Source organism: Callorhinus ursinus, unplaced genomic scaffold (genome assembly GCF_003265705.2).
Source record: "Callorhinus ursinus isolate GAN/ISIS: 27379988/994484 unplaced genomic scaffold, GSC_fseal_2.0 scaffold9, whole genome shotgun sequence".
Classification (NCBI taxonomy): Eukaryota; Metazoa; Chordata; class Mammalia; order Carnivora; family Otariidae; genus Callorhinus; species Callorhinus ursinus.
Window position 1 is genome coordinate 3,490,569 of NW_027397071.1, and position 27,678 is coordinate 3,518,246.

A 27,678-nucleotide genomic window follows, 5' to 3' on the forward strand; every position below is an offset into this window, starting at 1 on the left:
TTCCCGGCTTTAATGAAAAACTCAGTAAGAATTTCAAAGTCTACTTCTTTGCTTATCTTATTTTCAATGGATAACATTGCCATGTTTAGGAATTTCTCTTGACCAGGTGGGCTGATGACGACTACTGAGGGCTGCCCAAGGGGCTGGCTGTGTCCCTTGGTACTATGCAACCCTGGCCAGGCTTTGGAGGCCAACACCAGCCTGGCCCAAGCACCCAGGTTTACCTCACCCACAGGAATTAAAAACGTTATCACCCCTGCTGTTCCCCGGGGCGGGGGGAGGGAAAGAATTTCTCTTGATCAGGTGATGATCTTAGTTTTCCAACTAACTTTAGCTCACTGTAAAGCCCTTCAGATCACGTGTTTATTTAAAATGTTGAGATTTCGCTCTTCACAGATTTTTTTTTTGCTAATTTTGAATCTTAAGTATATTGCATTAAGTATTATTTATCTTGATTACTGAGTTCTTTTGGTGCCCCCTTAAGTTTTGCCCCCTAGCTGAGGGTCTCACTGGCCTCACCCTAGTCCCAGCCCAGCTGAGAATCTTCTGATAGCAGAAGTATCATAGGAGAAGAAAGAAAACCAATTCATTCCTTCGACAATGAAGTCACTTGTCCATCCATCCATCTATCCATCCGTCCATCCATCCAATCATCCAACATGTTAACTGAGTGCCTACTATGTGCCAGGCACTGTTCTGGACACTTGGGATATAACAGTGAACAAGAAAGACAAAAGTCTGCCTTCGTGGCCCTGCATTCTAGTGGCGAAGACAGACGTGAAACCAGTTAAACAAGGGACGTACAGTATTAAGGGCTAAGAGAAGAATAAAACAGGGAACCAGGGGGAGCGTCAGAAGGGGTGAGGTAGAGCTCTAAGAGAGTGAGGGCCCACTGTGTCCACAGGGTGGGAAAGAGTCAGCCCATAGGTGTGTTTTGTGTAGCCTTCACAGTGTTAATTTTTTTTTTTTTTATTTAGATGTCTTTAGATGCACACCACTCTCTGTTTCACCATTGACTCTCTGCTTCCCTATTGTCTTGCATCCATTTTTTTTCTTGGCTCTGTGCCCCAAGCCATGGAGACAATTGTGTGCTCTAAATACGCCCAGAAGCAGTAGAGAACAACAGGACGGATAGACACGGCAGAGGACATTCCTTTGGACACCCCAGCCTGTGTGGCTGGGGCATCGGGGGCAAGAACCCTCCACCCCCACATCTTTACAACGTGAAGTCACAGCGCACAGTGCCACAGTGGGAGCATTCCCCGAAAAGGGCTGGGGTTTAAGTTTTCCACCAACAAAGAGAAATGAGAGCTGAGTCAGAAATAAGTGGAGTTATGGACATTAGAGGACATTCCATTTCCTTCACGTCTTAGTTTGTAGACTAAGAATCACGTCCACAAGAATAGCATCTATTGAGCCTCTCCTGTGTACCAGACGCCTTTGGACTCAGAAGCTCTATGTGATCCTCACCATAGCTGCTCAAGTGAGGTGTGATTTTTCCCACTCTTGTCTTCCGTTTCCCAGGTGACAGGCCGATGCTCAGAGCGATGAAGCAACTTGCCCAAAGACGAGCAGCAAGCTCTTGCCACAAGCGTACCCAGACCCTGTCCCTCTGGCCCAAGAGCAAGTTCTTGCCGTAAACCTTGCTGCTTGTTGAAGGGATGAAATTCCTCCTCCCATCCTGTTGCTACAGATGTTATGTAAGGTGCGCACACCTGCAAAACACCTGGCCGGTCCTCTCGCGGTGGTAAGTACTTCTGTGAAGACCCATCTCATCTGAACCTCAGGAAAACGGTGAGTGAGATGGTGTTGCCCCATTTTGCAGAGAGGGGAACAGGTGTAGTGACCTAAAACGGTATGTCCAAAGTTACCTAGCAAGTTGGGAGACGTGAAGCTGGGCCGGAGGCCTGTCCCGACGCTGCATCACCCAGCCCAAGACAGGATTGCAAACCCTTGGACGGCCCGCCCCCGGTCAAGCCACTTACCCCACACTTCTTACCATAGCAGCGAAATGCTACCCAATGTATGGTGAAAGGGGTGGGCTCCTCCATGTCTGCTGACCCCCACACTCACCCCCAACCCCAGATATTTCAATCACAGAATAACTGACTGAGTCACACAGAGAGCTGGATATGACCCAACAGGGCAGCTCCCCACTCTCCCATTGACAGCACGTGGACTTCCGCCCCTGGTGACTGACTCGCCGGGCTGGGTGACCCCGTGCATCCTCCCCGTGAAACGCCGGCGGCCCTTCCCTCGCGGGGGGCACACTGAATGCGTGGGCCACAGGGCACTGTGGCTTCCCTGTTGACCTGAATGTCACCTGCAGTGACATGTGTTTTCCCCCAAGCCTGTTCCATGCTGGAGTGCTTCAAAGAATGTCACATAAACTGGGGAAATGTGGGTGTGAAAGAAAGAGTTATTGTTTCTGCCAGAACCAAGCTGACAGCAGAGACTTAATAAAGGAGAGATCCTAAAATAAGGTTATTGTTGGATTGGATGGAGGCAAGACAACGGGAAGGATCGGAGGCAAAGCATGGTATCTAAAAGGTTCCTGTACTCAACTTGTTTTCAGGTGTCTAAGTTCACGCTCCGCTCTGTGGAAACCAAAGTCAGAAATTGTAGACAATGCATCCAGGGTGTGATTTTTGTACACAGGCACGGTACGGCAGAACTCCCAAAAAAAAAAAAAATAGACATATTCTCAATGCAAAGGCCTTGACTCTATGTCAAACTACTGGTGAAGGAATGTACACGTGTATGTTTTGGGTTAACAAAATGTTCAAGATACGTATATGTAATTCAAATTTTCTTCTCACGTATACCCACACACATGCTTTTACATTAATAGAGAAATGGGATTATGTGATATATGTTGTTTGAATTTTGATGCAGTCCTTTTTTTTCCTTTTCTTCTGATGGGGCCCTCCCTCACCTTCTCCCATCTGCCTCCAAGACCAGGATGAGAGCTGGGCCTGGCTTCTGCCATGTTTCCTCCGTGCTCCTGCATGTTGGCTCACATACACAATGGGGCCAGAGGGTGGAGAAGGGTGGCATATTTCTTCTTAGGAGTGGCATAATTTTATGTACAATTTCCTGCACTTCACTTCTTCTCACCAATTACTCATGGTAATCCCTATGAATCATCAGATCTAGTTCCAACTGTTCTTTTTAATGGCTGCGGAATATTTCTTCACATGTCCTAATATATTCACCCTCCCCACCTCTGAAGGACATTTGTTTTGTTTCTAGGTTTTGTTTTCCACCACAAGCAACAATTTATTATACAACCTTGTGCATATAGTCGTACATTCTGGCACAGTTGACCCTTGAACAACGTAAGGGTTGGGGCGCTGACGCCCACGCCGTCCACAATCCCTGTATAACTTTTGACTCTCCAAGAATTTTACTAAGTAGCCTACTGTTGACCAGAAGCCTTGCCGATAACATAAACAGTCAATTAACACACACTTTGTATGTCCTATGCATTATATAGTGTATTCTTACAATGAAGGGAGCCAGAGAAAAGAAAATGTTACTAAGGAAATCATAAGGAAGAGAAAATACATTTACAGTGCTGTGCTGTGTTTATGGGGAAAAATCTGCATATATGTGGACCCACACAGTCAAACCCATGTTGTTCCAGGGTCAGCTGTCTTTTTATTTCCGTGGGGTCGATTCCCAGAAGTGGAACAGATATATGTATTTTTAATTTTCATTTTTAGTAGATGTTGCCAGATTGCTTTCCAAAGATTGCTGTGCCATCCAAGAGTGATGATTAAAGTAACTTTTTCCCCGCATTCCCACCAGCAAGAGGTATCATCAGTCTTAAAATGTAGGTCATTCTGATAGAGGCAAAGAAGTATCTCATTGCTACTTAAATTTACATTCCCTGATTGCTAGAGTCTGAAAGCTTTTTATGTTTTTTTTGATCATCTGGACTTGCTCTTCTGTGAATTGCCTATTTGCATCCTTCGTAAGTTTTCCTTCCTTTTTTAAAAAAATAATTCATTGCTTCAATTAATTCTGCAGCTAGTCCAACAGCTTCCACTCCCTGTCCTGTTAGATAGGACTGAAAATGTTGTAAATGTTGATATGTTGCTATTGTAAACCATTTGAAATGAGCAGGAGAAATGAAAGCCACAAAGCGCTAGGGAATGGGTGTGGGAAAAGAGGTTAGGAAGCCATAAAGCACGAGGAAGGACGAAATAGGAAACCAGGATTCTTGAGAAGGTAGAAATGATGTAGCCCCGTGGTGCTCGAATTGGTAGACAGCGAAAGAATACAGTGAAGGAGTCAAGACTCAAGAGGGATATACACATTCACATGGGTGTGCTCGCACACACGTGCACACATGTTCACACACACACACATCATTCACTCAACCTTTGCCACGTGCTGGTCACTGTGCTAAGTGCATTGCCTGCTGCATCTCACCCTTCACTAGAAGGTAGATGGTAGTATTATTCCCATTATACAGATGGAAAAACAGAGGCTCACAGAAGTGTAGTAACATAGTTAAGCCCGCATTGCTCATAAAGGGGTAGAACTGGGACTGGGACCTAGGTCTGCCTGCCCCAAGCCCTTAGCTGGGAGATGATTGGCCTGAGTAGTGTGGACAAAGCTGCCATCAGGGGGCTTGGGCCTAGACCAGGGCTCCAAGCTGGGCCCGAGAAGGGGTTACAGACCAAGCGGAGACAAGTTAGAAATGCTGCAGCCTAGGTTGGGCGGTCGGTTTCCTGAGAAACCGGTGTGGTCAGAGGGGCCTGTGGGGGGCAGGTTTCGGCTCTGTAGATGATCGGGGGCCCTGGGCCGGCGCAAGGGGTGCTGTGGGGTACAAGAGAGCACACCCCAATGTAAGTCCCCAGTGGATGAAGTGACTCACACACCCTGATGTCATGCCACATCCTTAGCTGCAATCACGGTGAAGTGAAAGTCACCACCAGTTGGAAGAAATGCATTTTTAAAAAGATTTTATTTATTTATTTGAGAGAGAGAGAGAGCCCGAGAGGGGGGAGGGTCAGAGGAAGAAGCAGACTCCCTGCTGAGTAGGGAGCCCGACGTGGGACTCGATCCCGGGACTCCAGGATCATGACCTGAGCCGAAGGCAGTCGCCCAACCAACTGAGCCACCCAGGCACCCCAGGAAGTGCATATTTAAGGAGCTTACTGTCTCAGTCCCTGGAGAGAATGAACAGCCTTGTTACTCCTGAGCTTCCAGGTGCTTTGCCGCTCAGCCCTCCCCACAGCTCGGCCTCTAGGTGACAAGAACCGCTGGGACAAAAGGCTGAGTGGCTGGAGGAGTCATGCTAGTGAGAGCCCCCCAGGGGTGTGCAGCAGCAGGTGCAACGAACCCAGGGCCCGGAGCCCCTATGCCTCCCCTCCGCCCACGAGTCAGGATGTTCCCCACCCCTGTTCCCAGCTGCAACATCAGGGCAAAAATACTCCCCTCCTACCTCACAGGGGGTGAGCGAACTCCTTGGAAAGCACTGAGGCACAGTATAAATAGCAACGTTTGTCATGCGTTGGGTGGTAATGCTAGAAACGCCTGGACTGACCCAAAGAAGCAGCTGCGAGATCCCCTTGTCCCAGGTCGCTGCGGAGGCTGGTTCCATTCAAGCCAGAATGAAGGGTGTTCCGAGAACAAGGGGAGGTTAAAAGTGACCTGTGAAAACAGTGGGGCTTCCGGAAGCAACCCCCAAGCTGAATCCCTTCCCGGCAGATTGCTCCACCAGGGAATCTGGGAAAAGACGATTTGGGGTTGGATCCAGCAGATGGGGGTTCAGATCTCAATTCATTCACTTAAGAGGGGAAGCCACCGTCTAGGCTTCTGTTCTCCGTCTGCAGAGTTTCGGAGCCGCGCCTGTGCATGAAAGACAAAGGTGCGTGTTTGGTGCTGGAAAAATTACCGGATGGATTTCAATTCTCAGCTAACTCCATCTTGCACTTTTGTCATTCCGGATGGATGATTTGCAGGAGTCCTGCCAGGATCTGTGCTCTGTGTTCTCTTTGCGGAAACTCCTCGAACCCTGCGAGGTGTGTGCTGTGATCCTTCTTCTAGAGATGAGGCATCAGGTGCTCAGAGAGGGTGAGCTGCCTCCTCGAGGGTTTACCCTTTGAACCCTTGCCTGACATCAAAATCTGTGCCCTTTATCTGAGACAACACGCACAGTCGACTCAAATCTACATTTTTCTTGCAGATGATAAGAAAATCTCAAGGTACAAAATCCATGCGGATGAGGTCAGGCTCAAACACAATCTCATACCGTCAATGAGACCGCTGCTAAATCACCTCTTCGGTGACTCCTTTTTCTTGTCTCGCTCTGCTCGCGCCCCCAGGTCCAAGTTGGAGAAGTTTCAAACCGTTAAGTGCAAGAAGGATTCCAGGCCATTCCATTCTGCCTTTCCCTCTGGAGGGGGCAGAATGAGTCAGGAACATCAAGTGCCCAGAGTCGCCCAGGAGAGGCCTGGGCTGCTGAGTGTCAGCCGTGCTCCTTCGCGAGCCCCCTCCCTCCGTGGGAAGCACAATGCCACCCCTCCCCCCTCTGTGCCCCTTTCTCAGAAGCAGGCATCTGAGACATACCATCAAGGACAGGGTCGTTTCCCTGCATTTTCCTTTGGACTAGATGACTGGTCCACGGGACTGCATTTTCTTCTTCCAGATCTAGGACCGTTGAATGAATGTTTCCATATAAGGTGGAAGTAAAAATTCCTTTTGCTAAAAATAGCGGGGAGGAAGGAAGGGTGTGGCCTGGGGAAACAGGACAATGCTTTGACCTCTACCCGCATGTTGGAGACCTCCTCCGCCCAGGCCCCTCTCCTTTTCCACTCCCCTGCCAGAGCCCTGCTGCATTCTGCGCTTCTTCTTCTTCTTTTCTTAAAAGATTTTATTTATTTATTTGAGAGAGAAAGAGAGTGAGAAAGTACAAGTGGGGGGAGAGGCAGAGGGCCAAGCAGACGCCCGCTGAGCAGGGAGCCCGACGACACAGCCCCATCCCAGGACCCTGAGATCATGACCTGAGCTGAAATCAGATGCTCAGCCGACTGAGCCGGCCAGGCGCCCTGCATTCCGCACGTCTACGCACCAGCCAGTTCTTCCTCCTTGGATCCCGGGCTCTCCGGCTCCGAGGGCCAGGAACCCCCTCCTAAGCCTTCCACTACGAGGGCTCACTCCGGCCCCCTCTGGCTCTCTCCTTATTCTTCTTATATTGGGTCCTTATATCCTGTACTTTCATGAAGTCTTGAGCTTTCTCTTTGTCTGAGGCCATGCTACATCGTGGTGTAAGAATTTGCTCAGAAACCTGACACATTGGGTTTAAAAACGCATCCTTCCCCTGGCTACCTGTGTGATTCTTGGCCAGCTCAGTCTCTGGTCCTGTTTCATCAGCTGCAGATGGGGAGAATAATATGTTTCCGGCAGGTCTCGCACCAGAATCAACCAAATAGTGTCCATAAAGCGTTTTGCCCATTGTAAGGGCACAGTAGATGGTCCCTTTTCTTCTAGGGATTAGCCCGGGTCTCACGCTCCTGCTACGACCATGCCTAGCGCCCCAGGGGCCCTCCTGGGTGGTGCCAAGTGGGAGATGACTTTCTGTGCCCCAGAGCTCTGTCCTGGCGCTTGCAGCCCCTGCACGTGGCGAAGTGCACCCTCCCACAGGCTGATTCTACTGCACCATCTGTGTCAGGAGCCAGACTGGGCAAGCCTCCAAAACCATCATAATTTCCAGGGCGTGATTATTCAGCACAGCCCCAAGAGGCCCACAGAAGCTCCAGAGGCAAGAATGACAGAGTGCAGAGGAAATGTGTCTTGGGAACTGGGGTCTAACTTTCGGCTGCATCCTTGGGCAAGTCTTTTAGGTTCTCACTAAATTTACTCATTTTAGATTCAACTAAAATTCCAACGAGAAATACCTCCGTTTACTCCCCCCCGCCCTCCCCGGCCACAAACAAATTCAACAAGTACAAGTTGGACATGGAGGCACTGGGGATACAGGCAGGCAAAGTCCTGCCATGAATAGCATCATGGCATCCGTCATCTGATGAGGGCACAGATGTGTTCATCAAATAAGCACAGAATTCTGCCCCTGAGGAGGGGTTCGTGGTGCTGGAGTCTGACCGTGACCTGGTCAGAGAGGTCAGGGAATGCTTTTTGATGAAGCTGTGACTGAATACAGATTGAAGCACAAGGAAGAAGTCACTGGCCACCACACGGTGGAAAAGATTTCCAGGCAGAGGACGAGATCAGTTGTAAAGACCCAGTAGCTGGAGCGGACCAAGGTGTGGGAGAAATTGGAAGGCCCGTGGGAATGCTGGGTGGGGAGGATGGCTGGAGTGCTCAGAATTTGGGCTTCAGTCTCCTAAGAGCCCTGAGATAGTTTTAAAAGGAGGGGATGGATATTTCATAGGCGGATGTTGGAAGAATGAACGAGTCTATCAGCACCTCATCTCCCCAGGCATTTCTCAGATTAACTCAACAGTCACTTAGCAAGAGCATGAAAATTTGGAACACGGCAGAAGATGTTTTGGGATGGAGGATATTTTGACATACAAAAGGGACTGGAAAATCTGGAAAGTGAGGTGGTATCTCAGAGTTTAGGCCCAGATGCCGTGTCACAGCAGGGAGCTTGGCACTGGGCTCATGGCATCAGAAGGGGATGAAGACTGGGGTCTTGAGGAAGGAAGGGAGAGTATTCCAGTGTCTTCCACACCGAAGACCAAAGATATCTTGGCCACTTCATAATCAGGATCAAGGCCAGCCATTCCTGAATATGTTATGGGTAGAAAAAGAGAAAAACCTAGTGATTGTCTGGAGCCCTTACTGAGCCACTGCTGCCCTCTAAACCAATGGGAGGAGCCTGGTATCTGACAAGGAAAAATACGTATGTCCATAACTGAAACTCAACTCAAGTATGTGGCTCATAAAAGACATTTTCTGTCTCTGCAACTTTTCTACTATCTCAGGGAATTACATCCAGATCTACCTGCCTGCCTGGTCACAGCGGTTAATTGCATGGGGTAAATACTTGCTGTCTGATCACAGGGAGAGTGCTTGGGGATGGTGAATCCGTTTCTGCATTATGAGTTGGGATTAATGATACCTACTCCACTGGGTTAGATGAGAGAATGCATGTACCATGTGCGGCATGATGTCTGGTCCCGTGGCAGCCGCTAATATTATGGCAATTATTCTGTATGGGGGATGTAGCTATGAAGCTTCTCTCGGGACCGGAAAGGCAATGTAATCAACACCACGGCAGACAGTAAGGGACAATAGGGGATGGTGGGGACTGTTTCAAACTGAGAACGCTTGCCTCTCCAAAGGGGGAAGCAGCTCCTCAGCTTCAGCCATTGGATGCTGCCCAAGAACTCAGAACAAATGTGGTCAGACCTTTCCAGAAAGGCTGGGAATCCCAGTTTATGATTTTGGTATGCAATTCAAATTAAAAAAAAAACCCGCAAACAAGAGCAACAAGCAAAACTAACAACATCATGGCACACGCAAAACAAGGTCCTGGAGCAAAGCCGGACTGGAGGAAGCTAAAACAAAGCTTCACAAAGGCCAGCTGTCTTCAAGAGGCAGATGTGCCCCACAGATAAGACTGAAAGCGCAGGAAGGGCCATCAAGGCAGCCCAAAGGAAGTGCCCCTGACACGGTTGGGGAAAGGGCAGCATTGTTAAACAGGCATACTGTCCCAACGTCCCTCAGGGAAGATTTCGAGGAGGACAACTCTCCTTTACCTGCCTGTACTGGGGCTCAACGACAATACCCGCGTTTTAGACTCCAGCCCAAGAAGTGAACTGGGAGCAAGAGGTGGGTGCAGGAGGTGCTCTGGGAGGCTGCAATACCACCAATGTCCACTGGGGGTCTCTCTCCTACAACTGATGGTGGGGAGGCAGGGAGCAGAAGGGCCGCCCTGCGAGGCGGCGGGTCCCAAGGCCAGTCCCAGCCCCCCCCCCCCCCCCCCCCCCCCCCCCCCCCCACCCCCCGCCATGGAAGGATTGCCGCGCCCTTCACGGGGATGTGACTACCTGTTGAACGTTTAAAACTTGGATTTTAAAGGGCAGCTCTCCTGCCAGCCTGGCAGTCTGTCAAAATAGTCTTTTCCTGTGTGCAGAAAGCCCCTGGAGGATCTCAGGACAATCCTGAGAGTTTCTGTTAAGGTCAGCTGGGTGGCTTCCTCTGCCCAGGGTCTCTCAGACGCTGACACCAGGGCACCTGCTGCCTCCTTCCCGCTGGAGCCGAATGAGAAGTATAATCCCAGGCTTCAGAGATTGCCCTGTTGGGAGTAGCTTTATTTGGTCAAAAATCCCCAGCTGAGAGGCCAGAGATCTGGGTTTGGGTTCTGGTTCTGCCACTTATCAGCCATATGTCCTGAGTGTCCTTGTCTGTAAAATGGGCCTAATAGCAATCTCAAAAAGTTGTTTTCAGTATTATAAAGGAGCCCACGTGAAACATTTAAAAACGGAAAGAGGTATGAGTCATCCACGTTGTTACTGGAGGGCAGGACTTGGCAAATGTGTCCTGTAAAAAGGCCACAGAGTAAGTATTTCAGGCTTTGCTGGCTTTATAGTCTCCGTTGTAGCTACTCAGTTCTGCTAGTATAGCCGAAGGGCAGCCACACCAATTCATAAACAAACGAGCACGGCTGAGTTTCAATAAAACTTCATTTTTGCGAAAATAGGCAGGGGGCTGGATTTGGCCTATGGGCTGTACTTTGCCCGCCCTTACCGCCCGTTTTTGGAAAGCTTGTGAGCTAAGAATGGTTTTTATATTTCGAAAGGGTCCCAAGAAACCAACAAAGAAGAGGTGACAGAGGCCAGACTATTCGTGGCTCACAAAGACTACAGTATTCGCCATCCGGCTGGCTCTTTCTAGAAGTTGGCTGCCCCGTGCTCTTGAGCACGTTGGGCGCGTCTTGGCCCAGGAGACAGCAGCTGGTCCCTGGGTGTGGGGTGACCTGGCTGGTCATGACGGCGCAGGCAGGAACCAGATGGCCCCTGGGGCTGTCACCCTCATGAGGCTGCAGGACAGTGGGGCCACGTGGCTTCCCAGTTCTCTTTTCAGATGCCTATTTTGGATGGGCCCTTTGAAAGAGGATCAGAAAGCATTCCATCCGAAAAGGAACCAATAGTCAAGTGCAAAGGGCTTTCATTTCCTGAACTGTTTCTAGGGTACAAGGTGGTTCCGAACACGGGCCCTGAGTCATGGGAGAGCCCGGGACTCCCACCCACCTAGGGAGCCGGGGGCTCGGATGCAGAGACGGGAGAAGGGGCGCTGTCAGGCCAGAGACTGGCCCTGGAACCAAGACGCTTCTTCTTTGTTCTGGATTCAGTCACACAGATGAGCAGAGGCAGCTCAGAGAAACAGTCTGCATAGAAAGGGAAAGAAAACCTGACTGAGGAAAGCACCTTGTGCCCATGAAATCACGGCACACAGCCACTACGCCTCCTATGGGGAAGGCCTGGGAAGCCTGGACCCTAGGCAGGAGCTGTGTTGGTGCGTCGGGCAGGGAGAGCAGGGGACGTGGCTCCGTTGTTATGGGTCTGTTTTACTCCTCTCCCCCGCCCCCCACTTTCCTCTCACTGACCCCAAGATGCTGTTAGGTAAACAGGCTGCTTGGCCCCCACTGAATCCTCTTGTCTACCATCAGGAAACCGGTGGCTCTTCCCAGTATTGTTATGGCTCCGAGGAGCTCAGGACGGACCTGGTGCCGCTCAGACCTGGAGTTGGGCAGGTGGGGAGGCTTAAGTCATTTTGACTTAAGGGTTAAGGTATAGGCAGGGAAAGATGGGGGCCCCTGGCTGGGCTCTGAGACTATTCCTGGCAGGCAGAAGCCTTAAGCCAGAGTGAACAAGAGATAAGGAAACAGACCACCTGGCCTGGGACGTTAGGGAGTATTTTTCTTTGGCAGCTACAGTGTATCATAGAAAATGGCCAAACCTCAAAGAATTAAGTCATTAAGGATGTTGGCAATAGTCCGTGCTCAAACCAAGATGGCACCAGAAACTCAAGGCCACAAGCTTCCCAGTCAGTTCTCCAGGAAAGATTGCCAGTAGAAGCCCTCGGTGGCAACCCATTCGGGACCCCTCTCACTCTAGAGAGCTGCTTCTTTGCTTTCTGCTCTCACCTTCACTTAATCAACTTTCACTTCACTTCACCCTGTTGTGTCCGCGAGGTTCATTCTTCAACTCCATGAGACAAGAACCCTGCGATCCTGTAACAATTTCATGGCAGCTCTCAGTCTCCCCAAAGACTGGGCCTGGAAAAAAGCCTTTTGTCTTTTTGTATTGCTTTTTCTGACCAAATATCATAGTTACTGCAGAACATTTGGAAAATATGGACATGTATAAGAAAGAAATGTACAGAGTGATTTTAGACTGAAAAGCACCCAACTCATTCAGGAAACAATGACTTAATTGAGCACCTAGTCCCTGCCAGGTGCTGGTCTTGGTGCTGGAGATATTACAGGAACAAGCAGAGTCCCCGCCCTCTCGGAGCTTCTATTCTAGTCAATAGAGCAGGGGAAGGGGCTAGAAGCTGTGGAACAGGGTACCGTTTTTGATAGGGGGCCAGGAAACGAGGAAGCGACTCGGTGGGTATCTGGGGAAGAGTGTTTCAGGCAGAAGGGGCAGAAATGTGGCGGGAACCTGCCTGGTATGGTCAGTGGGGTGAAGGAGGCCAGCATGGCTTGGAGGCGGGTACGGAAGGAGAGGAGGAAGGGCAGCGGGCCGAGGACATGTGGGGATCTGTCAACCATGGGGAGGGCCTCAGACTATTAGTGGGTGAAACAGAAATCCCACATAGGCTCTTGAGCAGCAAAGCAACCTGACCAGCTTTAGGTTTTGAAATACTCATTCTGGACGCTGGATGGAAGGAAGACAGGGGCTGGAGCCCGGGGGGCTGGCATGGGTGGGAGCTGGGAAACAGGTTAGGCTACTGCAATCGTGCAGGGGAGAACGTTTTCCCTGACCCTCCTGGAGTCCCTGGCTGGGGCTGAAAATCAAACTCACAAAGGCAGATGGACACGAGAAAAGCACGCAGGTTTTACTGACTTTTTACAGGGGCATGAAAGCCTTCGCAGAAGAATGAGGACCCAGTGGAGCGACCAGAGCAGGAAGCTCTGATACCCTTTAGACAAAGAAACAGTACATTTGTGAAGAATTGAGAAGATGAAGGGTTTGGGCCGCAGGTGGTAAGTGGGGAAGAGGCAACAAGGTTTGTTTACACGGGCTTCTTGCCTCCAAATTCCCTGTCACTGGTGCTAAGGATGTTTTCCTTCCTTTGGGTGCCTTTCACATGGGAGATTTACCTCCTGCTTTCAGGGGAACGAAAAGCGTCAAGGCGTCTTTCTTGCATCAACTGTTTCTTAAGTGCCTTTAATTAAAGTAATATGCTGAGGTGGCATATCTGGGGGCGATGTATTCTGCTCTTCTTCGATAATAATATAGATCTGGAAGTGGAGGGAGCTGCCCGGGTGGAGGCCGGAAGCCCCTCCCCTTGGGCTTCTGCTCCTCCCTCTCCGTGGTCTCTAAGGTTCCCCTCTGGAACCCCAGGGTGCCTCGGAGCACAGTTTGAAAACCACTGGACTGGAGGGTCTCTGAGGGCCCTTCTGGGTCTGCACTTCAGTGCTCTTGTGACCCTGCTTGCCAGGCTGTTTGAGGGCCGGACCTGATTCTGTGAGAACCTACCTGGTTTCCATGATCCGGGCCTCCAAAAATGCCAACTTGAAAACTGGGCAGTTTTCAGGGTCCAGAAAGGGGAGAGATTTTGAAAATGAACCTCAACTCCCACGTACAGACCATGGCCAGCCCCCTGTAAGGATGGTAAAGATGAGTAAAACCAAGTATCTGCCCCAAGGGACTCACCGGCTGGAATGGGAGAAAAGACGTCACACAAATGACCAAAGAACACCGGGGTCGGGGTCTATGACTTGCCCTGACTTTCTTCCCTGTGCCCAGGGGCTGGCCTGAGGGCATCTGGAGAGACTGAGGCCACACCAGCTCCCAGAAGACTCCTCCACAGACTCTAACTCAGTTGGCCCCAGGCTCCTCAGCCACCCAACCCCATGCTTGGGTTAACTCCTGAGTGTCTCAGAACCTCTCTGCTGGGCTGAGCTCTGTGACACCTCTTAGTGCCCTGAAATATTAGCCCCAGAACAGAACCAACATGGAGGGGAGTGTTCTTTCAGAGCCCCACAGATCCCGCAGAAGGGGAGCCCTCGCAGGAGAAACAAGTATGAGGTGAGGCTTGCTGAACAGGTGGGACCCTAAACCACTCCAGGACCTGAAGACAATCAGACATTTCCAGAGAAAGAGAAACACGGTGGGGGCGGGGGGGGGGATGGTGCCTGGGGGGAGGAGGAGAGAATGAAGCGTCTGGGAGTGAATGGTACTTTTTCTCACAATTACCGGGAAGAAAAAAAAATATCAACAAAACCAGACCAAGAGCCGCCAACTAAAAAGATTTCTCTGAGTCAGACTGCTTTCCTGGAAGCTGTGAACTTTATCCTCCGGCAACCATTAATCTAATATTAAGGCCCTTAACTTTCTTAATTGTTCTCTTTCAGCATCGGCTGGTTTCATATTAACCTTCCAGGCTTTCCCATAATTCAGTTACCTGCACCTCCAGCCGGACCCGACCCAGGAGCACCTGCTGGCCCAGTGCCTCCCCCCCACGCCCCCGCAACCGGGGCTGCAGGGCGCCGTCCCTACTCCGCTGCAGCCTGCCCCTCTTTCTGGCTTCCTGGGCCGTGAGGCAGCCTAGCAGACACAGTGTGCAGGCCGGCCTGGGGCAGCTCCTCTGTTACTGCAGACGGAGCCTGGCAGCGGCAGAACACGGCTACCGGCCGTCAGGGCTCATCAGCCTCGGGGGATTGCTGTGGCTTGCTATTTGAGCTTTGTTTTCCTTCTCTCTCTCTTTTTTTTTTTCTTAAGATTTTATTTATTTATTTGACAGACACAGTGAGAGAGGGAACACAAGCAGGGGGGAGCGGGAGAGGGAGAAGCAGGCTTCCCGATGCGGGGCTCGATCCCAGGACCCTGGGATCATGACCTGAGCCGAAGGCAGATGCCCAACAACTGAGCCACCCAGGCGCCCCTTGTTTTCCTTCTCTCCTGCGAAGAACTCCTTGCAATTATTTCTTGGGGAAGGACAAAGCCTCTCACCCAGATGCTGAAGGCACACTTGGAAGCTGCCTGTGTGCCTACCTCGGATTCCTTACTGTGCCCTGCGAGGGGTGAGGGTGGCTGGAGGGCTGCCTCCCGAAGGGCCAACGCAGAGGTGCCCCTCCTGGGACCGGCCACCAGGCCCGAGCATGAGTTCTGGCCTCTCCTCAGAGCGGTGTGTCCGAGTCGGGGAGGGTCCTTGAGTCCCTTGGGTAATTGCTGAGGGCTGGGAGAGGGTCTTTGCCCCCCGCCCCCGCCGCCACCGCCCCAGGAGAGGCCCCTGGGGCACTTTCTCTTAACCTTTACATTCACTTTTCAAACCCTTATTTCACGGGGAACGGACGCCCTGCCTCGACGAGGGGCTGCAGAGTTCAGTCGGAACAGAAGGGGCGAGGCCCGGTGAGAGGGCTCCCACAAGCCCCACTGCACCCACTCCGGGCAGGGGCGTGCAAGACCGTCTTCCCCACACGGCACTGCGGTGGCAAGGTCGGGGCCAAGGGGTGGTGGCAACAGCTTCTTCAAAGCCCGTCCCCGCCAGAGGCCCTTCTCCCAGCTAGTATGGACCAAAGCCAGCTCTTCTCCAGCCCTCCTGTCTGGGGGCCTCCAGGTCTGATGTCTGCTGGGGGCTTCGGCCTGGTGAGGACACCCCACCAGCACCTCCTCAGACCTCAGCGTGGGAGAAAGGCAAACGCCTCACACACCCGGCTCTTCTGACTGGGCACGTGCACCCAGACAGCCCACACCCTGTCCCCACGCCAGGGCTGCCTCTCTGCTTCGTCGTGCTTTCCAGGCACAGCGCCCTTGTCACGAGTGGACAGAGCCCTGGGCTCAGTGTTGAGGGAGCCGACCCGTCTGCCCCGGGGCCCCTGGTGTCCTCTCTGAGCAGCTCTGGCCTGCACACTGAGGGGGTTCCTTCAGACCTCCAGTGTCGAGTCCCCACCGGAGGCACCTTGACTTCTGCCCCTCTCTTACCTGAGTGGGACACCTCTGTCAGTGTGTGCCCACCTCAGGCGGACTAGAGGACAGATCCCACAGAGAGAACCTCGGGGCACCAACGCAACGTGGCCTCCTTCACCGCGTGGCCCCGTGCAGCGCTGTTTGCCGACCACCACACACGGCAAGCGGGGTGTCCCCCAGCTCTGCACTCCCGGACTCCCGGTAGAGGGAAGGCCCCACACCCACACCTCGTTTGTGAGCTTAACCTTGGCCTAAAAGGCAGTCTGGAAGAGATCCGAGTTCTCCCAGCCCCAAGTAGGCGCCATTAGGTTGGGCAGTCATGCACAGCCCTTCACGTGAAAATACGGAAGAGGGTCTCTGGCCATGTGAACCTAAGGGGGTCACGGGCCCTGGAGGTGGACATTTCCCTGGAAACATAAACATAAACATGACTTAATAACTACAAAAATTAAACACTTCTAAATAACAAAGCACTGTCTTTTTATTCTTCTGTATTTTATACAATGGAAGCTTTAGAGTTTTTTTTCCTTTTATTAGATTGCCAAATGTTCAAAATGATATCCAGAACTGTCCAATTTGCCTGTCACTCCAGCTTACTGATCTCAAGAAGACTAAGTAATTTTACTTTTCATTCAATTGGACAGGCTGGGGTCTGAGCCAGGCGTCTCTTGGAGTCGGGGAGCAGCATTCACCAAGGACCTGTGGTCAGCAGAGCCCCGCCTGGGATCTGTGCGAGGCTACAACCAACCAGCCCAGACGTGCTCTCATGGGGCCTGGATAACTGTTGGGAAGATAAAGTACATGAGCCTGATAGGGAAAAAAAGTCACAAGGTGAGGAACAAAGCATGTGATTCCACTCAAAGGAATTAAGAGCAAACGCACCAGGAGTGGGAGGATTTGGGTGGCAGAAGGGATTAGCCAGGTGTGGTTAGCCCCGGATTGAGGAGGCTAGCTCTACCCTGGATTTGGAGGCAGAAGAGAGAAAGTAGGGGAAGGTCTCCATATTTGGGTGGAGTGGTTGGTGGGGGGGGGTGGGGGTAAGTGAGGAGGAAGAAGAGCAGAGGGGCCAAGTTGGCCTGCAGAAATCAGTCAGCGGTCTAAAAAGTCACACTCGGAATATTGCAACACCTCCTCCCGCCCCCACCCCATGCGTCCAGCACCCCTGCCTCTCTCGAGTGCAGGCCCGCTGCCTGGGGTGCCACAGTCATTTCCATAGCAACCAATTGTTCCCTCACAGAGTCGTGACTCCAACTCCAGGTGGAGTATGAACAGAAGGCACACGGCAAACTGCTAAGCGATAGAGATCGAGTTTTCCAGCAAGTGCCCCTGCTAATAAAGAAGAGAAAACCTACACACTGGAAAATATATGGAACAGGGATGGGCAAAGGCTATTTTTTGCATGAGGCACCAGCTGTTTGCTGAAAACAACAAGAGCAGTCTCACAGGTTCAATGGGAATGATGCAGGCAAGGGCAGCCCCCGTCTGCCTGCCGTCTAAGGGGCAGGGCCGGGCATGCGCAATGCCAGGCTTGTGGGACAGAAAGGGGGATGCCTGCAATGTGTCCTCTCGATCTTGCACATATTCCTGATGCTTTCCCTGGGGACAGCTGCTCTGCAGCCCCTCACAGGACCCTAGCTTTTCCTGAGTGCGTGTGAATTCTCTTAAGGACTCATCCATGCTATTTAGGACTTAGGAGCCCAAGTACAAACCTTACTAATTAGAAAGAACTGGGGGAAAAGTGAGACTGAGTTCCCAGGTATCTTAGGAGCAGAGCCTATTACCGCTCTGAAGGCATGACCGACGCAGTGCCTTTGTCGGGTCAGCCCGAGTCTGCTCTTCGCACTGCAGGACTGAGGGCAAGCCACTTGCCTGTCCTGGTCCCCATCTTGCAGAGGGGGGCAACTGGACTCCATGAGCTCCAGATGCAATACTTGCGCTCACCCTTGTTTTCCAGCTCTGTCTAGTGCAGAGGCGGGCTCAGAGGGACGTGACTGTAAATGTCAGGTTGATTTCATGTGCAGAGTGTTTTCATCAAGCAGAATCAAGACCACGTGCTCATCTGCAGTTCCGTTCTGCCTTCGATTAACATTGGTTAACCCCGTACTATGTGGCCGACTCAGGGCCAGGCCTCCGGAATCGAGGTGAGAAGTGATGGTGACTTGGGGAGACAAGCAGGTACATGCTCAAGCCCACGGGGTACAGGTTGGCACCCACACATGGAAAAGCCCACCCAGGCGTGGGGAAGGGTGGCTCTGGATGCCCCCGCAGAGCTTTCTCCACACCCCGGGCGTGGCGGGAGGCAGCTTTGGGGAGGAAAGCAAGCTGCACGGAGGGGCGGTGCTGGGAAGACCCCCAAATGACTGGGGAACCTCAGAGCAGCAGGAGGGGTGAAATTGGGAGCAAACATGCCATGCCAATGCTGGTGCTCTGACATCTTTGCTCTTCTCGAAGAGCTAGAAAGAAACAGACCACTCCGAGAGGAAAGGCAGTAAACTAAGGGAAAAGAAAACTGGCAGAATCCCAGAAGAGAAGAGGATGAGATCTGGGGTTTACACAGGCGGAGGTGTCCCTAGAGGAGATTCAAGGTGTTGTTGGCGGCCAACATTACTGTTGGTGGTTAGACCATCATCACTAAGGTGCTGGGAAGGTGCGGGGCGTGGGCACCCAGACTTGGGGAAAGATGGAGGGATCAGGTAAGGCTGCCAGAAAGCCTCCTGGACACAGCAGGCAGGCAGGGTGTTCTCTCCTCCCCACCAGCACTGGCAGATGGTCGGAGGCATGGGTTTAGTGCAGGGCAATAGCGGTCCCTGGAAACCCACAGAAAGATGGGGAGAACGTTCTAGACTGAGGTACAATGGTGAGTCTTGACCGGGGAGATCAAGATAGCAATCAGCTGTCTGAGAGTTCCATGCTTCTCCACTTGAAGGAATCAGAGACTCGCTTAGCCTCTCCCTAAAAATCCATCGCTTAATCCTTCAGTGCATGCTTACCAGCACCTACTTGGTATTATGTTATGCTGAGCATTCCTGGGGCTCGAGGCTTTATCCATGCCATCGAGTTACAGAGCCGTGGGCAGTTTACAGGGGTACGTGCACGTTTGTGTGAGCGGAGCTAAGCAAGGGACACAGAGTTGCAAGAAAGAGCAATCTCCTAGAATTGCCTGCTTGGGAAATCTTCACAGGGAAGTGGAATTTGGGAGGGTGTCGCAGGGCCTACAGGTGGAGAGAATGAAGGGAGAGCAAAAGATGTGTCTGGGAGGCCGGGGAAAGACCAAACTTGCAGAGGCGTCCTGCCAGTAGCTGCCGCCAGAGGGCGCCTGTCTCAGAGGCCGGCTGGGCCCCAGCCTGGGAAAGGGAACAATTTCTGACGTTGGCGGTGCACTTCGGGTTGGAAACCCGGGTCTGCCATTGAAAAGCTGGCGGGGCCTGGCCCAACTCCTTAACTTCCACGTGCCTAAATTTCCTCGCCTGTAGAGTGGGAAAGGGAATAATGCTGCTCTCCAAGTTGGGAGACCGGAACCAACAGTGACAATGGGCAAAACCCCCAGCACTTAGCAGGCCTCCAGGAATGCTGGTCCCTTCCCTTCCTGGCCTGTTGAGAAGGCTGCATTTGAGACTGAAGGGAGTAAATATTCCAGAAGTCCTCTGACTGCCCTTGTAGGGGTAAATACACAGACTGATCAGTGGGAAAAAAAATGTTCTCTTCCAGCGTGTGGGGTGAGTTGGCCATGCACACTTGTCTCCGGATGTCGGACTTCCTGAATCTTCCCCGAACAATGCCATCTCTGTCTTGGCACTGCTGGCAAGCGGTCCCATGAGAGCCAGGTTCTTGTCACATGTCCTTTCCCCAGAGTGAGTCACTAGAGAATTGGGCTGTAGTTATAACCTTCACCAGCTTGGGGAGGTGAAAGTGGATTGGAATGAACACAAACACCGTACAACTTGGTGCTTAATGTTCCTTTGCATCAGCATTTTGCCCCAGGCCTTAACCTTGCCACTCAAAAAAGTAGGGTGGCATAATGAAGGAGATAAACCGAGTGACCCCTTGTAATCCACAAACAAAGGGCTTTTCAAGCCCGAGGTCCAAAGTCTTATCTACTGCAATAAAACCTAGCCGGTGACAAACTGGAGGCAGAGTGGGGGATCCTAGCGAGACTCCTTAGCCCCAACAGACAACCGGAAAAGGCTCTTGGTCCTTCCCCAAGGAAAAAGGGTGACCATGAACAGAGAAGGGGAAAATCGAAGTAACTGATGGAATGCCATATAGAATTGAAACTTTGAAATCGAATGCATGTCTTCCTTCTTTGGTTGTACAAACAAAAAAATCATTTTATGATGGCAAGCATAAAAGTAAACACACAAATCTGCAAATACCTGGTATTTCCCAAAACTTGATGTAAGCTTGGGAGCGATGGCATGTTTAACCTGGGCTGGGAATGGGGACAGTCTACGTGGCACCCTCCACTCTGGCCACGTGTCCTTGGGCAGACCCCTTGCTTCTCTGGGATTGAGGTTCCTCAACTGAAAAATGAATGGTTTGTCCAGATAATTGACGGTTTCCTTTAGCACCCCTCCCCCACACAGAGGGCTTTGATTTTCGTGGCTACTCCTACTTTGAGCTTAAAAAAAAGGGGGGAGGATGACATCAGTCCTTGCCAGTCCTGTGCATCACCCCTGAAGCCCCTCAAACACACGCCCAGGAGGGCAGAAGGGGCTCCCTTTTTTGTGGAAACTGTTAACCTACTTTTGTGTATTCCAACGTAGCCCAAATGTTTGCTCCCGGAGGGGTGTGAACGGTCACGCAGCTTTCCAACTGGCCGCCGGCTCACGGGTCATCCCAGGAGTCGTTCAAATTCACACCCGGTTCCCGTGGAACACTGGCTCAGCTCTGCAAGTCAGTCTAGAAAGCTCTGTGTCCCTGCCGCAGTAGGCGTTAATGCGAGCTTCTGTCAGGGGAACAAGGATGACCAAGGAAGCACGGCCCCAACCCTGTGGGAGCTGACACTCTAGCAGGGGACGCAGAAGTGCTTGCAGACCAAGCCTAACAGAAGCACAAAGCATGGTGACAACACTTGGGAGGGTGAGAGCAATCCCAGCTTGGGAAGGCTTTCTGGAGGAGGAAGACGTGGACCTGTACAAGAGGGGCAGGACGGAGCCGGGCTCAGGCTGGAGGAGCATGCCGGTGGATGAAGTGCAGGAGTAAACACAGTGGCGAGGAGCACAATTCATAACACAGGAGTGGCAAGCCGCTCTTTCTTGCTGGACCTTCAAGTGTGCAAGGGACATGAGCCTAGACACACAGGCAAAAGTTGATTCATAGAAAGTCTTCAGAACTCCAAGGAACATGGACTTTGGGGCAGGACCTGGGATGTCATGGCGGTCTTTTTTTTTTTTTTTTTTTTTTTTTTTTTAGATTTTCCTTGTTCATTCGACAGAGTAAGAAAGCACAAGCAGGGGGAGCAGCAGAAGGAGAGGGAGAAGGAGGCTCCCCCCTGAGTGGGAGCCCGATGCGGGACTCAATCTCAGGATCCCGGGATCACCACCTGAGCTGAAGGCAGACACTTAAACAGCTGAGCCCCCCCCCCCCAGGCGCCCCTGTCATTGGCAATCTTGAGTAGCCTTGGTAAGCCTCGTACCTGGACGAGGAATCTGCCAGCAGGATGGGTTTTAGGGGAGCCACATGGGGGCAGAAGGAACAATGAGGGGATTATTTCAATAACCCAGATTGGTGGTTGTAGAGGTCTGAGCTGCAGTGGGGAGATAAGGGTTGGAAAGGAGAGAAATTCTGGAAAGGTGCTGTAGACGCAACAGAGTGGGCTCCGTGCCTCGTGGGATGTGGAGGCCAGAGTCACACCAAGGCAGGACGTTGCAGAGGAAATTCAGTCACCTGCCCCGCCTGGACTCACAGGACAGCTGATCCCGGGGGGCGTGGCGGATGGTCCAGAGGTGCCCTGAAGCCAAGAAATGAATAGCCTTAAGGAAACCCACTGCTGTAGTGACTGTGGGTTCTCCCCTCATTTTAGCCTCCTACCCCCACTCTGAATAAAGACGCTTTCTACCTTTCTTGCGTCTAGCAGTCTGTCGGTCACGTGATCACATGACATCATCTGGCCAGTCGATTTGTAATTAGAAGTGTCAGACTTTTGGGGAATAGGGTTTTCCTGCTGGTTAGAAGGCAATACGACTTAGGAGGATTTAAGTCTTGTAGTTACAATCAGATTTGAGTCCTGCCTTTTCTGAACTTGCATACTGGATGTCGTGTGTGTGTGTGTGTGTGTGTGTGTGTGTGTGTGTGTGTGTGTGACTTATTTTATAACTGGAAGCTCGTACTTCTTAATCCCCATACTCAGATGTGGGGGTAATCCACACACTGGACATCTTAACTGGCCAGGAACTCATTTACAGAAAATCTTCCGGCTCGCTTCTGCAGTTGTCCACTGTTTACATCCTTAATGCTTTTACATTCAGGGAGTTACATGATCACTTTGTGTTCTAGGAGATACTTTGTTCTGGGCACCGACAATAGGGGACGAGCACAGGTGAGTAGCCGAAAGGAAGCTGATGGCAAGGTTTAGCTGCTGGGGAGGACAGAAGAACCGATCCCCACCTCCCAACCCCGGGAAGGACACCCAGAGGTGAAACTGGGTTTAGGAGGAAGATGGCAAGATCTGCTTCCTGCCTGCTGAGGTTGTGGCTCTAATCGATAACTGGTAGTAGTTAACATATATCGAGCACTTACTTTATGCCTGGCCATATTCTAAGATTTCAATGCCTCACCTCGCAAACCCATTCAAGATAGCTGCTACTATTACCCCCCACTTGCAGACAGGGAACCGAGGATCGAGGAGGTGAGGCTCATTGTCATCCGGTTGGCAAGCTCGAGAGCTGTCACTCAAACCCAGGTGTCTCTGCTGCAGGGCCCTTAACTATGACATTAGCTGTTCTAGGGGAGTTTAAAAAACATTTCTTCCCCACGAATTCCTTTTTACCCAAATGTCTCTCTCCTCAATGAAATTGATTCCATACTTGGTGGTTTATCTCAGACGGTCTCTGTGAACAGGCTCCTTTCTCTCTCCCAGATTACAGGGTTTGAAGTTTGACAGGGCCTTTGCAGTGCTGTGCTGACAAATCCCCTGGAGGGGGGTGGGGCGGAGAGACCTCTAATTTGTAGCATTTGCCAATTTTCATGGTGAAAATGCTCCCACCGTGACTGATTTAAAGTTGCCATTGCAGTTTGTAAAAATCCCTGAATATTTGATAATCGGCTCTGGTCCAGCCCACTCCAGCACACCACTGGGGCCCCTAGGATTACTAGCTGGGAAGTTGAGAAACACATGGTGGGGCTGAGCGCAGGCACAGGAGAGCTTCCAGGCGTCTTCCAGATATGCCTTTGAGGGGTTTCCCAGGTGCTGCCCACTGGAGGTCTGGCCCAGGGCACTCTGGGAGGCCAGGCTGTGGCCCCTGCTCAGCGGTCCCCGGGCTCACCTGTCGCTGTCAGTCCGGAGGCCTCCGCTCACCACCTGAAAACAGCTCCCTCGGCCAGCAGGTGGCAGCACACTCGCATTCAACTCTCCGCGTCCAAGCAAAATGAGGCGCCTTTGTTCTGAGCCAGAGGCGGTGTCACGAAGAGAAAGGCCCAGAGGGGCAAGCTAATCAGCCTGTCCTTAGCTGACCTAGGCCTCCAGAGCCAGTGGACGAGTTCCCGCAGCTTGAGATAATGAAAGCAACCCTTAGCAAATAAGAGACAGCGGTCCCAACTCCACCACCTGCCTGTCCATCCTACGGGCTTGGGCTCGGCCTGGGGCAGCACCATGGAAGCAGGCCCTGGGTCCTTTCAAGAAGGGAGTTAGGTGCCAAGAATGTGTTTCCAGTTCTAAGAAGGGAGGCTTTTTAGTCCTACCTGGTGCTACTACCCACGAGACACCCGGTGCTGCTCTTATATTGTTGACTGTTGATTCTAGTGGATGGTCAGCTCCTACTAGGGTGGTGGGAATCCCAGGTAGTTTGCCTGGGATCGTCCTGATTTTGGCACTGAGAGTCCCATGTCCTGGGAAGCCCTGGTGCCTGGCAAATAGGACAACAAGCCACCACACTCCTAGTCAGAGTGCCCACCGGGCACACAGTAGGCGCTTTCTGTGATGGTGGTGCTGAAGGAGGGGGCAAAGCCGGAGTCACCGGGGCTGACCAAATCCAACGGGCAGCATTTGGTTTCATTCATTTTTACAACCTGCTCCCTTTGCGTTGTGTCAGAGAGGAGGGCCAGGATAGGCCAGGAGGAGACTCGGGGGCTGTTCTCCCGCCTGCTCACGTTCCATCTTTGACCTCCCTCCCGGTTTCCTTCTCTCACACCTCACACCTGCCACAGGCCTGTGCAGCCCTGTGTCTAGTCCGGGGTGCTCCCAGAGCCTGCAGCAGAGAACTCCATGTTCCGGGGCAGGGTGGGGCAGGGGGGCGGGGAGGCAGGCCAGAGGAGGGGTGAGGCAGATGGGAGGCAGCCACCAGCAGGATGAAAGGAGCCCTCCGCTTGATCCCCAACACCAAGCAGCAACATGCATTCCTCTCTCCTCCTGTAGTTCAAGCCTCATTGTGATGTGGCTTGTCTGTTTCTGCCACTGTTGAATCCTCAGATGGTTCCTTCTAGGCCAAGGGCTCAGCTCAGGAGAGTCAGGCTCAGCAAACACTAACCTGCAGAGTGGCTTGAATCAGGGCAGAAAGCTTTGCCTTAACTCAATGTAAGCAATTTACAAATTTCCCTCCTTGCTTTGGACGTTGGGATCAAGAGCAAACCTCTCACTGTGGCCCCTAAATTCTGCACGGGCGGGCTCTCATTAACTCCCCAACCTCACCCTATGCTGTTTTTCCCAGCACTCACTGTGGCGGTCCCCCTGGCCTTCTGCCAGCCCCTAGAGATGCCATGCTCTTTCTTGCCTCCAAGTCTCTACTCGGCCACCCCCTCTGTGTGGGTGAGAATAGCAGTGGGATCTGGCTCAAATGGGCTGGCCCCAGGAGCCACGTGAGCGGGTCACACTGAAGCTTTGACTTGAAGGATGAGAAGGGATCAGATCATCCAATGGGAAGCAGGGGTGGACGTAAGCATATTTTCAATGGGGCAGGTGTCTGCTCTTCTCTGGTCATCGTGTTAGGAAGGAGTTATTGGTGCTTAGAAATAGAGACTTCTCATGGGCTTTGTGTCTCAGATTTTCTGAAAAACCCCCCACTCCTCGTGTCACAATCTGTCATACTCAGTGGGCTCATATTTACATTCCACTAGTAACAAATCAATGCAGGCATAGCCCTATTCTAGATGAAAATGGACCATGCAGGTGAAATCCTGCTGACTCCCATCTTCCAACCAACATTTGAATGTGCAGGAGCCTGCATTAACCCTAGGATCTCAGTAGAGATTCTCAGGACTTGAGGATTTGTATTAGTAGGTATAATCTTTCACCTTAAAGAACAAAGACCAGGAGTTGGGGCTATTTGCAGGCACTAGATAATGGTCTGTGAACATGGAGTTTATTGAAGAAATGCTGAGTTTGCAACGTGGAGGTTCCCAAGTAAACCAAGTCCTAGATCGAATGCACAGCAACTCTGGTCATGAAGACATGGATAACTCCAAATCTCCAAAGCTTTGAGCGGATGGTGAGAGTCATCACTGGTGTCAGAGAAGGGCCTCCACTCCATCTCCGGAGCTAGAAGAATCTTAATGCGTCCATAGAGGCCACAGCTGACACTCAATGGAAACTCCACGATGGACCCCAGGGGGAGGCATGCACAGAGAGGGGGCTGCCAGGTCCTCGCCGACCCTTTATTGAGCTATGACATGACTCATGGAAGCTGGTGTGCCTTGCCCATCTATGAGCGGTCACCTTTGGGATCCTGAAGGTGGGCCAATCCCGTGCATCTAAACAACCTTTGTTCTTGCCAAAGAGCTCGTGTCTACGACGGTGTCCTGTCCAGGTTAGTTCCAGCCATATTCTCCTTATTCTTCTCAGAGGAGGGAGCCGAGCGTCTGGGAACAGTCTCAGGACCTGGACAGTTGCAGGGATGTTGGCGCATGACTGCTCTTTGCCTCTATTATCTAGAAATGCCGATTCTTCAGGTTGCCCATGGACGGAGCCAAAGGCTGGGAAGTGAAGGTGTGGATGTAGGGAGGGGAAAATGGAGGAAAAGGCTCCAAGTTTCCCGTGTCCTGTTTCGTTTTGTGTTTCTAGGCAGCTTTGTCCCGCTCCTTCCCGTCTGTGCCCGAAGAAGAGTCCCCTGAACTGCCTCCCCTCCACCGCCACCCTACCCAGCATGCCTTGTTCACCTCCTCTGCCACTTGCTTTGAGGTAAGGAGCCCCACCCCACCCAGAACACGGAGTTCTCTCCCAGTCTGGGAGGCGGACGGTGGGTGTGAAGAGAGGAGGGGCAAGGGCAGTCAAAGCCAGAAAGGAGGAGGAAAAGAAAGGGACTGTTTTATTGTTTCTCCGTGACTCCCGCCTGTTGTCGAAGAGCCGAGGTGACAGGATTTTGAAATGAAATGAGAGGACGTCTTGCTCCCCAGATTTGGAGATCTTTTGTAATCCCCCACCCTTGACTTGGCGCGTCTACTTCAATACCACCGTCCACAGCAACCTTCACTGAGTGCTCATGGGTGCCAGGCACTGGCCTAGGCACAGGGGCTGGGAGCTTATGTTATATTGGAGCGAGAGTCAAGGAAATGGCCAAAGGCTGCAATGGGTGGGAGACATACAAAAGCTCCCTTCTGAGAATTGGAAACATCATGTTCTTTTTTTTAAAAAAAGGTATTTATTTATTTATTTATTTATTTATTTATTTATTTATTTGAGAGAGAGCACAAGCAGGGGGCGTGGCAGAGGGAGAGAGAGAAGCAGGGTCCTCACTGAGCAGGGGGCCCCATGTGGGGTTCGATCCCAGAACCGTGGGACCATGACCTGAGCCGAAGACAGACGCTTAACCGACGGAGCCAGCCGGGTGCCGTGGAAACATCATGTTTTTTGAACAATGGCTTGCCTTCCTTTTTGGAGGAGCCCCAGCTGCCTGTCCTATGATGCTACCAGGCAGTCTCAGCACTTAAGGAGGGAAAGGAGGGGTCTGGGGACCGTGCTAGTTCCGGTGACTGATGGTGTCCCTATTGTATCATCTTACCTGTCTGCTTGGGTCCCCACAGGTGAAGGACAGCAGGCCAAAGAGCTTGCCCCACAGACCTCTTTCTTTAAGGAAACACAGTCGGTGGCCCAAAGGCCCTTGTGTGGGCGGACACCTGGGACACACAAGTGAGCCCCTGGGATGGCAGCTCCTATAGTGACCCCATGGGCATCAAGTCTACTTACCAATGGTCTTAATGTGGACAAAGAATTGAGCAGTTAGTTAGTTAATATTACGGATAAAAATATAATCAGAACTTTGCATCCATATCGTGGAATACCATTCCATAATAAAAGCAACTAACTATAGACGCAGACAAGTTGGATGGGTCTCAAGGCAGTTATGCTGAGCAAAGAAAACAACCTCAAAAGGTCACATTCCATGTGATTTCATTTCTGTAACATTCT

General features: G+C 51.7%; 1 protein-coding gene across 1 annotated transcript in view; it reads left to right on the top strand.

Moving 5' to 3' along the window:
• CD58 (CD58 molecule) overlaps positions 1–16,591 on the top strand; it is a 60,517-nt gene extending 43,926 nt beyond the window's left edge. The window contains exon 6 of the mRNA XM_025872517.2: positions 1,525–16,591. Within this exon, the coding sequence (XP_025728302.1) occupies positions 1,525–1,528 (4 nt within the window). The 3' untranslated portion in view covers positions 1,529–16,591. The remainder of the gene's footprint in view (positions 1–1,524) is intronic.
• The last annotated feature ends 11,087 nt before the right edge of the window (positions 16,592–27,678 follow it).